The sequence below is a fragment of the Abrus precatorius genome, unplaced genomic scaffold (genome assembly GCF_003935025.1).
Source record: "Abrus precatorius isolate BTA unplaced genomic scaffold, Abrus_2018 Scaffold2, whole genome shotgun sequence".
NCBI classification, from domain to species: domain Eukaryota; kingdom Viridiplantae; phylum Streptophyta; class Magnoliopsida; order Fabales; family Fabaceae; genus Abrus; species Abrus precatorius.
In genome coordinates, this window is record NW_020874362.1 from 13,583,014 (window position 1) to 13,596,461 (window position 13,448).

The window sequence follows — 13,448 nt, forward strand, 5'->3', positions numbered from 1 at the left end:
TCTGGACTCCACAAACTCAAGAATAAGAAATTGCAGACTGGGCATGATCACCATTATCAGTGAAAGTGATCACTTCAAAAGTTCAAAGAAGAAAGAAAGCTCTGCGTAACCACTTTTATCATTAAAAGTGATAGTTCCAGAGAGGCAAAATATCAGGAAAGCTCTGCGTAACCACTATTGTCATCAAAAGTGATCGTTCCAGAGAGTCTTCAACTTGGCGAGTTGCGCGTAGTCACTTTTATCAACAATAGTGATAACACGCAAATACTAATTTAAATCACATAGGACCTGCCAATCTCAAGCAACAGCTAAGCATGAAGACTGAACCAACCTGATCATCCGAGGAAAGGCAATCAGAAGCATGAGTGACAACTACAAGCTGATCCTTGAAACCAGATGCAGTCACCACTGGCCCATCTAGCGAAATCACACGTCTCTGCAATGTCAAATATTCAAAAGTGTGTAAATGCTTCCGGATAAATACCATCGACCACGGATTCTTGGTTACACGCTTTAAGACAAAATAAATGTCTAAAAAGTTAAATGAAAGTGATAGGTCCAATAAGTCTATGGATGAGTTTCTGAGTATGGGGCCACCGAGGCCCAAGGTCTAGAAGGTGTATACTAGAAGAACGAAGGCACACGACAATGGGAATGCCAACGTGGCAAAAGTTTGTTAGGAGAATTTGTTAGAATATTTGGAGGTATATAGGATGAGGGAATAGCATGATAGAGGAGACATTTTTGTTAGTGGGTTATTGGCACAGTAAGGGACCTTGCTGTGATTGCTGGTTGTTTTGGAGCTTTTGATCTGGTGTATTTGCAAAATGCTGTTGCTTGATCTTTTGAGTCCAGTTTTGGGCTCTTTATTTGGAATTGTATTTGATTCAGTTAATCGAGTTCCTATCAGAAAGGCTAGGAAGTACACAATCATCTACCTTTTAAACCCATAGTTCTTCTACATACAGGAAAGTATCATACCTTCAGTATTCAGTCAGTGAAAATGAAAAAACATGTAAATAAGCTATGTGCTACAAACCTGCAAACCACCCTCAGAAAAGATGCGAAGATAGTTAAAACTAGTTACGGTGGCCACCCAAGCCGCACCAAGTGCAACAACCTTCACTTCTTCTCCCTCAAAGCGCATAGACCACTGCCAATTTTTAAACAGAGTGAGCAACGGTGAATTTTCATATCATGCACAGCTAACCAAAAGAACTGATATGTTGTCTGTCCTTTTAAGAAATGCTTTTTCTTAACAAGGGATAAGCGCTTTAACCTAACCTCACTATTACTAGCCCAGCTACTAAATGGGCGATACATGAGGGTGCTCATGTTCTTCTCCCCCTTGCAAGGATTTGCAAAGACACTCCCTTTCTCATTTAATGCCGCTATTGAAAATCCAAAATGATCTATCATTGAAGGAACTCGTGGAGTGCTTCCAGTATCATGAAAATCAATCTGTAAACAAAGATATTCCAACTCATTAATTTATGCTAAAAGTGATGATTTAACTAAAAGGTAAACTTAAACTATCTCTAGTTCCTATGCACTACGTTACCTCAATATGGCAGTATCCATCATGTTCAATAGAGGTCACACATCCAAGCATATTGTAGCATAAGAAACGCCTTTTCCCAGGCTGCACAGGGGTTGATCCTGGTTGAAATGCCTCCTGCATCTTTGGCTTACAAATTACCATGTTGCTCCTAAACCTCACATTCCCACTGTCCAAATTTTCTTTCTTTGAGCGATTTCGTTTCGTGTGAGACTCAACCTTAGGATATAAACCAATTTCCTCACCTCCATCCTCATCAAAATTATCCTCACTCAAAGACTGTTTACGCAATCTCTTTCTGCTCGGTGGCTCAGCATCAACATTACTAGTTTCACCAATATCACTCAAGCTTCCACTTGAAGCACTGTTTTCAGGATCCTCTTCATCAATCAAAAGAAGCCCATTACTCTTATATTGCACAGGAATATCCTCAGTTGGAGACTTCATCGACGAAGGAATAACATTCTCCCAAACACCATACTTCCCCATAACATCCATAACAGCCAAGGCATTCCCAATTGGCTTCCAAGCCATACAACAAACTCTCTCATCAAATTTCTGCCTATCAATGTCCTGCTTCCTACTAACATCCCAGATCAGAACCTGCTTGTCCAAACCTGATGTAGCAATGTACTTTCCATTGGGTGACCAGCACAAGAAACAAATAGCTTCTACATGATCACCTCTCAAAGAAAACAACTTTTCAGCAGTGTCCCTATCATACATCACCACATAATTTCTCAACCCGGGAACCGCCAAGGTCTCGCCATCAGGACTCCAGCAAAGAACATTCATAGTGGAAAGGTCTACCCCTGTGTCAGGAGCTATGCTTTTGAGATTATGAACGATTCTCCCAGAATGAAGCTCCCAGAAAATAACAGTTCCAGTTGAATCCAGAGAGGCTAAGTATTCGCTGTTAGGGTCGAAAGCTAAGCCACTGACGGACCCTTTGTGCCCTTTCAGAACCCTCGCAATAGAACCATCAACTGTGTTAATCAGCTTGATGCCCTCATCATCACCAGCTGCAGCCAGCATGCTCCCAGATTTGTTAAACGCTAGAGAACGAATTGGAAGAGTAAACCTCGTAATGTTTGTCTCGAATTCCCACCTGCCAAGGATCAATTCAAATCGTTCAAATTGGAACATGCGCGTCTCAAAAGTTTAAACAATAATAATAAAAAAAAAAAAGCATTAAGTTGAGTTATTAAATTGGCAAAGGACCAAGTCCAAAATGCAATTCATATTCACAAGTAACAAATAAAGTAAGAACAATGGTGTACCGGGAAACTTGTAGAGTTTGACGGAGTGATCGACGCAACCGGATGCGAGGCAAGTGGAGTTTGGGCTAAGAGCCAAGGCGGTGACACCGTCACGGTGGTGACGGAGGATTTTGGGAGTGGCGGAGGGGAGAAGAGGGTCGTGAATGGAGACGGAGACATCGGAAGAGGAGGCGGTGACCAGATGCTGAGCTTGCTGGTCCCACAGGATGGAGCAGAAGGAACGACGACCACCCTTGTTGGCGTGGGCCTCCCTCAGCTTCAACGATCGAACCTTCATGGTGGCTTTTGAAACGGCTCCCGTCGTTGCACGAGTTTTGGGCGCCAAATGGGGTTTCTGTTTGGCGGGAGGGGTCGAAATGAAACTACGAATGTTTCGCTATCGAGTCCAGACGGACCGGAGATAGGCAACGAGCCAACGAACTCGTAATGAACTGCGGTGTGGCAAGACCTATTTCGGCCCAATTCCTTTTATGAGACAATAAAATGGGTTGCGCTTTGTGCCAACTTGTATAACAGTCTCTATTAAAATTTATTTTCAATTTGAATATATTATAACGATGTTAATTTTCTCTCTTAATATAATGATGTTAATTTTCTCTCTTAATTAGAAAATGATTATCTAACATGATAAGTTTAAATTATTTTCTAAGTCCCGTTATAAGATTTTTCCTTTTTTTAATTTAGTTTTCATAAGTAAAAAAAAGTTGTATTATACAAAAATTTGTTTCAATTTCATTCTTATTATTATGGTAACATTTTTATATCAATGTTAAGTGATATTTTTTCATCACTTTCATAAGATTATTTTAAATTCTTCAAAAAAAATTTATATTCTTCTCCATACATTTTTAATTTATGACAACTCGCTTCATTATACAAGTTAACATTTCTTTACTTTAAACTGTTGTAAAAACTATTCCAAAAATACTTTAATGTTTTAATTTATCTTTATATGATCATCACCTTCAATATTTTTATGGTGATAGTTTAAAGAATGATTCTAATTTTCTTACAAATATTCAAAAAAGTTAAAAGCAGACATTTTTTACTTTATATATGACTCAAGGAAATATGGTCGATATTCAAGATATTAAGATTAGAATAATAGAAGAAAGAATGATGATTATGAAAAGAATATAATGAGGCAAATAAGTAGTGACATTAAAAATAAAAATATTGAAGATAATGCTCATGTAAAGATTAATCAAAACATGAAGCTAAATGTTTAAGGCTATGTTTTGAGTCATGTTTAACAGAGGAGGGGAGGAGAAGAGGGATTAGTGGGGTTTAAACCTTATTTACAAGTTACTTGATTAAGAGTGGAATGGTTAAAAAGTTTTAGAGATTTTTCTAAATCTTCTAAAACCCTTAGAGTGATAATTTTTTGAGTTCTCTCGTTTCAAGAGGTTTTCTCTTTCCACTCTTTTGTATTCTTTCACACATAAGATTCTAATTTTTTTATAAAAAATATTTTTTTTAAGTGAGAATTTAAAAAAAAGTTATACAAAATAAAATTATTAATTTTTAGAGAGAGAAAAATATATATAAAAATATAAAAGACAATAATATAATATCATTTATATGATTAAACCTTTCATCACCCTCCTCTCTCAATCATAACATTCAAACAAAGAAGGGGTTTAACTTCCTTCCCTCCCCCTTCTCCTCTCCCCTTCAAATCTTTTTCTTCCTTTTCTTTCAAAACTTTCAAACAAAGCCTAAAAGTATAAGAAGAAAGAGACTTGAAGAATATAAAATACTCCTCTAAAGATAGTAAAAAAGATCACTTGACACAGATATAAAAATGTCACCATAACAATATCAATGAAATTGAAAATAAATTTTCATATATAAATTGATATACAAATTTTTTTATCTATAAGGACTAAATTACCTTAAAAAAATCTTGAATAAAGATAAAAAAAAAAAAAACAATTTAAACCTACCACATTGGATAATAATTTTTCATGTAGAAAAGAGAGATAACATCGCTACAATGTATTGTAAGGATATGGATGAAATTAAAAATAATTTTTTGTATAAAATTTAATATACAAATTTTTTTACCTACAAAGACTAAATTATAAAAAGTGGTTTCATATAGGGATTAAAAAATCATTTATCCCTTATTTTTTATATATCCTATGTGAGAAACTCATTATTTTTACAAATTTTTATTCTAAAAATATTTTTAAATGATGTATAACTCAAACCAACGTATGTACATATAAATTTTTAAAGTAGAATTTTTTTTAAAAAAATTATAAAAAATAAAAGTATTAATTTTTAAATTATTTATTTTTAGAGAGAGAAAAATATTAATTTTTTAAAAAAGATAAAAAAATATAAATAAAAGATATAAAAAATAATAAATATCCAAGAGAGGGGTTTAAGCCTCCTTCTCTTTCTCTTTCCCCTCCTTTCTCTTCTCTTCTCCTCCTTCCGTTTTCAAACTCATTTTTTTCCTCTTTTCTAAACATTCAAACAAACCCTTAGTGTCATAGAAAGAATTAATCTTACAAATATAATTATATATAAATAATTAGTATTTTTTAATTTAATTATATATATATATATATATATATATATATATATATATATATATAGTCATAGAAAGGTTCATGTGGCATATGGGAGTTTTATGGATTTGTTTGACATGGAGACGTACGTGTGGATGGTAAAATGAGTTTTTATTTTAAAAAATTAAAATGAGACGTACATATGTCAGATTAATTTTGATTTTTACACGTGTTTTAAGTTTCTTTTATTTGATATATGAAATTTTTAAAACAACATTTAAATAAAAATGGTGCATGCTTTTGTAACTTAAATGGGCATTTATGCCTTTTTCAAATTAACCGTTAAGATATAGTTATATTTATTAATCATTATTTTAATATTTTTAATATTTATTTTAATTGTAAATATTTTTAATGCAAAAAGATTCTTTCAAATTATTGTTCATGCAAAAAGATTTCCTTTCTTTCAATTTTTGAGTGTTTTTTTTTTGCTTTGAACGTTTTTTTGCCAAGTCATGCAAGTTAGAGTTTGTAATCTTTCTTTTGTAATCTTTGAGTAAGAAAATGCAGTGTCACAAATCAATATCAGCATAAGTAGAATAACTCTTCTAACGAGTCCATCAAAGACTTCACGCATTGCAAGCTATCCCCTAATCACAACCTTTCACCCTTTTGGCTGTCATCTTCAACTTCAGCAGTTCTGGCATCCATGTTCATCTTTTCCATTTTGACCAAAATCTAGATCTCGTTCATATGGCAGAGACTTCGAGCTTTTCATGCAAGTGTGCAAAATTTGTGGATTTTCATTTGTTTCTTCCTTCATAAGAACTTGCACTTATTCAATCTATCTTCTACAAGTTTATATATATATATATATAGGGAAATTTCAAGTAAGATGTGAGAGGCATTAATAATGGCAATTGGTAAGAGAGAGAAGAAAGTGGATAGTGGGGTAACATTATCAAATCTAAGCTTTATTTTGATCTAATAGCCATTATTAATGCATCTCACCTCTCATAATAACAAACTTCTCTCACTTGAAATGCCCCCTATATATATATATGTTTTAATATCAATATTTAGGATTGATTTTGTGAAACTAAAGTCTAAAATAATTATATATTTTATACATTTGAGTATCCAAATTGTTTGTATGTTACCCTAAGTAATTGCGAGTTTGAGCACTTTGAAAGGGACTAAATCTGAGCAGATCTTAGAAGCAATAAATGATGTTTGCTGCATGTTGTCTGATGTTTAATGCTTTTAGCATATAAGAAGCATCGTTTAAGATTTGGATAAGTAAGGAAGCACTCTAAAATATGACCCTAATGTGATGACTATGTTGGATGGAACCTAAGAATGGAAGCTCACATTAAGACTAAACGATGAAAAAGTTGTTTTTAAAGTTTTTAATTCTCTTAAACACCCTTCTAGTTTTGATTCTTGTAATTTTATTTTTTTAAATAATCTTTTTTCCTCTTTACACTCTGTACAATTAATTAATAGGTTAAGGGATGATATTCTAGAGAAAATTCTCACACTTGAAAAAGATACTCTAATAGAAACAGAGGAGGTAATAGATGAAATTTTGGCTTTAGAGAGCAGGAACTGAAGTCGATAGTTGGCGCCTAGGCATTTTGAAAGCTTTAATGTTTGGCTTTATTCAATTAAAATGTATTGTGTATATTAAGATTTGATCACCCTTAACATCCCATAGTTAGTTGCATTGTAGGCGATTGTACCACGTGTAATTAATGGAATCATATGATAAAATGAGACAAGGGGTTAGGTTCATCACACTTAATTCCTTTCTTTCAGCCGTTATTAAATTAATAAACTCATAAGATCTTCATGCTTTCTCGACCAATTATCTTGCATGATCATTGGGGGTGTTTGCTAAGGAAAAAGAATATTGACATTGCATAATCATTAGGTTGGCAAATATTTGGATACCAATATCGGGATTAAATTAATTAGAACATAAAGAAGTGTAGTATGTGAACCCATAAGTTCTAAGCTCATCTCATCCAATCTCTCTCATACGTTGTATTATTGTTCTTTTAATTTATTGTTAACATTAAGCTCTATTTTTTATTCGTTATAATTTCGTTACGTTTAAACAATCAAATTAAGTTATTCTTGGTACTTGGAAATAATCTTTGTGAAACGATAACTTGGGAACTCTTAATTCAAAAACCCTTTATTACTTTTTGATAGGTACACTTGCATATGAACACTATACTAGTCTCTTTTATTAAATTCACTATATATATCTTAGCATTTCTGTCTTCTCTAAGTATATGTTTTATCATTTTTATTTAACTAAAAGGGTTGTAGAATGTTGTAGAAGCATGATATTGAATTATTCATTTGTTGGCTTTGCAAATTAAATGTTACATGTAGTAACTGTTTAGGTTTGGAGGCTTAAATACTACCATAGTAGGGGTGTTTTGCACCATGACATCAAGGGTTCAAATCTTTTTATTTACCAAAATGAAAATCTTAAGATTGAGATTTGGTCTTACAACAGTTTATAACCCTACTAAAAGGTCTGTTAGCTAGCCATGTTGTGACTTTGTAATGTAGGGCAACTCAGCTTTTGCTAGGAGATATTCATTGTGGAGATGCAATTGACTTATGGAGTGTTTGTTGCCTTCCAATGAAAAGGTAGGTAGGCAAGCCTATCTTATTAGGAAGAGCAGGGACATTTTTCATGAACCAATATGAAACTTGCATATTAGGTAGTATTTACCAGTAATATATTTAAAAATTAGTTGCAATTTATGTAAATGACAAAACTTAAGTCTAAATGTTAGAGGTTGTTAATTAATCAAAATTTGAATTTCATGTTAACCAATGATAACAATAAATGTGAATATTTTTATTAAAATAAAACTCAAATTTTAATTAGTAAACAAACACTACAAAACAATATCTAAGTTTTGTTATTTTCTAAGTTCTATCTACTTCTTATCAACTTTTTCTAAATAGATGGCGCATGTCTTTTTAATATCACTCATTTTATTTGTAAACAATAAAAGTAGACAATATTTTATTGTACACATAATTTTTATTACTACTAACTAAGCACATTCAAACAATTGTAATTTAATATAGAAAATGATTTAATATATTGAGGTGGAACAAGTACACAAATTTTTAAGCTTTATGGTTTTTCATTTGAAGATTATGTTGAGAACAAAATTTACTTATGCAATAAGTTTTAAGCAATAACACCCTTACAATCAAAAAGTTGTTGATGGATTTAATAATTTTTCACCTACAACATTGACTCTTGTTGAATAAGCTCATTGCAATAGTATTAGTGGTTTCATCATAAACTTGTAGAACCATTATTGAAATGTTGAACAAGTAGGTAACTTGTTGTCAACCTCTTGATGTGCATGATACCATAGTAGTCACAATAAATTTTACCTAATATAATATTGTATATGAAAGTGGTAACCTTGTTCCACTGAAATGTTTCATTGACAACCACGTCGTAATGGTTTCAAACAAAACTAGATTCCTCAAATAATTTTGCAATATAGGGAGCAAACATAGGTCATCTCACAAGGACACAAATTCATTCTATTTCTAGTTTTAAACATGCAATAGTGGTTAGATTGGGGGGTTTTGTAGTTTTTAAGAATTTAAACATAAATGTAAATTAGAATTGAAGAGCATTAATGTGAATCAATGACAACAAATTTAAAATCTAGAAAAACGAAAATGAAAACAAAAACAAAAATGAATGCAAGGAAGAACAAATGTGAATTAAAAGAACAAAGGCAATTAAAAAAGAAACACGAACTCGGATTAAAATCGAAAACCACAAACACGAACTAGGATTGTTATACCGAATTTGCCTAAACCTTGAATGCAAAAGAAATCAATTAATCAATCGAACAATCTTACACTCAAGAATAAAAATCAAATTACGCATGCACAAATCTTAATCAAGAATTGCGAGAAAGAGAAAGCAAAAAGACAAACTCGGAGCGATCAATCGGTCTTGCAATCCATGCTCTAGATGAGATGATTCGAGAATTCAACCATGTAGTCGCGAATCGGAATACAAATAAAATCAAATTAAAAGTCGCAATGGAATCATAAATCGAATTATGCAGAATCCGGAAAGGAGGTTGTAAGATCTGAATATGAAATTCAAATCTAACCCTCAACTCACTCCCAATACAATATTGAAGAGGTTGCCTAAAAACTTAATTGAATATAGATGGGTATATATATAACCCGTGTTTCTGATGGCTATATCCAATTTTTCGTCACTTTCCTATTCCTAATGACTTAAGCAAATAACTCGCGCCCCACAACTATATTAACTAATTATTAAATTGCTAATCAAACTCTTTTTTTTTCCACTTATTACAGAAGCAAGTAACAGTAACGAAAAATGTTTCTTTTCAAAAAAGGGAAAAAGTCTAATAGAAAATGAAATTATGAAAAGAGAGAGAAAAGCAAAGTCAACCTTTTGACTCATATATATATATACTGGTCTTAAATGAAACGAAAAATAAATGGGTCAAGGCTACCACAAGTAGATAAAGGTCAGAATAGAAAAAATATAAAATATACAGTAAAGATAATAAGTATTTATAAAAATTCTAATTTAATGCAAGAAATGCAAAAACATGTTAAATGAAAGGAATAAAGAAGAAAAAAGTATTTTAAAAGATACAGTAAAACTATAAATGTGAGTATAAAATATGAGTCATCATTCACCATCCTAAAACTATAATGCGATGACACGCACAAAATCTAACTAGATTAATATTTACAAATTTTCCTTTCAAATTAGAATCTCCTCAAAGTTCCATCTTCTTCCCTTAATAAACAATAATAATTGGATGATGACTAACTTGGAGCAAGCTTCTTGTTAGATGAGAATTAGCATCACGAGACAAATACAAATCTCAACCATTTTTCATATTCAATGACAATAGCAATAATAAATCAACAAATTTATGAATTTATTGCTATGTTTACTTATAAATTTGACTCATTTTCATAAACCTTAATAAAGAAGTTAACGAGAAAATCCTTTTATCTTCTAAAAAATATTAATAGAAAATTAACATTTTTTTAATATTTATTTCTTTATTATTATAATTAGTCGTGATCAATTTCCATGTTAAAAATAACTTTTATCCTTAGCAAAATTATAATAATATGACAAATTTAGTCATCTTATTTGAAAAACTACATAAAATAACATTAGCTACGTATAAACTCATATAAAATTATAATCAATCAAAGTATTAAATTGCTTACATTACGTACATATTTTTATATCTATATTTTGTACTTATTTCCTTTTATTTTTGTAAGGATGTATATTTTACGTATACTATCTGTTTAGTATAAATTATATTTGATAGAAAGTGGATTTACAACTTAAAAAGTTGACTTGATATGCATATGCAAGGAAGAAAATTAAACACTTTAGATTATGTTACATCAAGAGAAAATTTACTTTAAAAAGAGGATACTATAATTATTAAAGATAACATCACCGGAACTATGGTGGAAGTATCTTTTCTTTCCCAATAATGCCCCCAATATAGAAGTTTAAATTATTAAATTTTGCATGAAAATACATATATTATTATTGTGCTTCAGTGAAGCGGCAATTATTGATGTTAATGGTTAGAAGTGAAGTAAAATACGCATAATATTATAAAATTTTAACGGCGTTACGTAAAAGATAAACATTGATCTCCGTTACGTTTCACTTTTCAAACGGCAAAAGTAGCTGTCCCATCAAGCACCCCAAGTCCTTCTCGGAGCTTCCACCGTTTCTAACGGCGTCAAGCGCCGCGGCCTGCAGTCTCAACGCCTCTCTCTTTTGGGCGCCGTTTTCACTCACGGACTCGGCCAAAACTCGACCCAAATGTTCCACGTCGGGAACAGTCTTTTCTCCCTCACACACCATCCTAGCCACCTTCAACTGCTCCACGAGCAACGTTGCATCTACGAATTGGTCAGCGGTCATAGGCCACGCAAGCAGTGGCACCCCAGCCACCACCGATTCCAGCACCGAGTTCCACCCGCAGTGAGTCAAGAACGCGCCCACAGCTCTGTGCCTCAGAATCACCACCTGTGGGGCCCACCCTCTAATCACGAGACCCTTCTGCCTGACCCCTTCCTCGAATCCCAATGGAAATGCAATTCTACCGTTAACGGCTTCTTTCATTGACCAAATAAAATGGACCCCACTTTTCAGCAATGCTGATGCAATCGCGTCCGTCTGATCCTCGGTCAGAATAGTCTGGCTCCCGAAACACACGTACACGACCTTGCGATCATCTTTTTCATCAAGCCACGACACCACGTCGTTTACTACGACCGAACTGGACCCGCCTCTCTTCTCAAGAGAGGAATCGTCCGCAGGCAGCAACGGTCCAATCGCCCACACACGATCATGGCCCAGCTCCCTCTTCAGAAAATCAAGATAAGGCTTTTCTAATTCGTCGAACGTGTTCAGAACGAGTCCCCAGCTGGCTATGTTCCCGAGATACCAATCCTTGAACCGCTCCATCTCTGCCTCTCCGGAAGCGTAGCTACGGTACAGAGGAGAGACCTGCCACCAGGGGTATTTTGGGGAGTTGGGAAGGCGGTGAAACGAAACGACCTCGTTTTGGTGGGTGCATTTGGGGAGTTCCTTCCAGAGGACGCACATGATGGAGAAGGCGAAAGCAGCAGAAGGGGAGAAGACAAGCCTTTTAATGCCAACTTGGGAGGCGAGTTGTTGGCTCCAACCGCAGAACATGTCAGAAATTATGAAGTGAGGAGGGGAAGGGTGGGAGTGGAACCAGTGGAGGAGGGGGCGGTGGAGGCTGGAGAGGGAGAGAATGATGGGCTGCATAGAGTGGGGCATGTCTTTGGCGTTTTCGACGCCTCCGGGAAGGGAAGGGTGAGATGGGAATGGAAGGAGTAAGGGGTGGACGGAAGGGTGGGAGGAAAGGATAGGGGTTAAGAGGGTTTGGTTGTTTGGGGTTGTTAGGATCGTTATGGTGAGGTTGCTGTTGTTGGAGGCGAGCTTGTGGGTTAGGTCGAGGAGGGGTATCATGTGCCCCTGTGCCGGGAATGGAATCACAAGCACGTGTGAGCCCGCTTTCTCGCAGCCGCTTCGAGCCATGCTGCAAGTTCTTTCATTATCTCCGTCCGTGAGCATATCCAACTTTTATACCTTTTTCAAGGTGAATTATTTTATATAACTTTTATACTTTTTTTATATCTATTATTTTTATTAATATATCAGTAAGATTTTAATTTTATTATGGAAATAAGTTATCGTGTGCACGTGTCCACCGATCTATCTGCTTCAATAGCAAGTTTTCGTTACTACAGTCTGCAATCGAAAAAATGCCACACGATGTGAAGGTTCATCTTTTATCATTCATTATTTTCAAAAATAAATAAATAAAAAATAATAATAATAAATAAATAAATAAATAAATAAATAAATAAATAAATAAATAAATATATATATATATATATATATATATATATATATATATATATATATATATATATCAATGACTGAGATTAGTGTTTGCAGAAAAAATTAACTGCAGAGATCTAAAGTTCCAATGAATGTGCTCAATAATTTTTTATAAATATTAAATTTTATTAATTTAATTATTTATTTAAAATCTTTGAATAAATAGTTTGAGTTTATAAATTTTATAATTTTAAAAATAATTTGATATTTTATTAAACGAGTTTATTTAATATATTATAAATTTTTTAAAAATATGAATACACGTTAACTATAAAATTATATATTTATAAATAATTATTAGTTTAATTAAAATTTGAGATATATCATTATCAAGATAATATTAAATCAAATTAAGTTTGATGTCGTAAAAAATTTATTATATATATATATATTGTTTAAAATCATAAAATTAGAAGATTAAGTGTATTAATAATATTAAATATTATAATTTTAATATTTTTATCGACTATTTTTTATTATATATCCTTTCACATATTATTGTGAATTTTGATATTGTTGATTATCATTATCTGATATTTTTTTTTAAAAAATTATTTATAGCATTT

The 13,448-nt window shown here is 32.9% G+C and overlaps 2 protein-coding genes across 2 annotated transcripts; both read right to left on the reverse strand.

The window, feature by feature from the left end:
* Positions 1–277: 277 nt before the first annotated feature.
* LOC113859488 (WD repeat and HMG-box DNA-binding protein 1-like) lies at positions 278–3,115 on the reverse strand. Its single transcript, XM_027492249.1, has 5 exons — positions 2,829–3,115; positions 1,562–2,666; positions 1,285–1,461; positions 1,040–1,153; positions 278–436 (listed from the first exon to the last, which is right to left on the reverse strand). Exons 1-5 carry the CDS (start codon positions 3,113–3,115, stop codon positions 278–280), a joined length of 1,842 nt encoding a protein of 613 aa, XP_027348050.1.
* Positions 3,116–10,856: 7,741 nt separating this feature from the next.
* Positions 10,857–12,528, reverse strand: LOC113859072 (flavonol 3-O-glucosyltransferase UGT89B1). Its single transcript, XM_027491888.1, has one exon. The coding sequence runs from the start codon at positions 12,514–12,516 to the stop codon at positions 11,107–11,109; it is 1,410 nt and encodes a 469-aa protein (XP_027347689.1). The 5' UTR covers positions 12,517–12,528; the 3' UTR covers positions 10,857–11,106.
* Between the last annotated feature and the right edge of the window lie 920 nt (positions 12,529–13,448).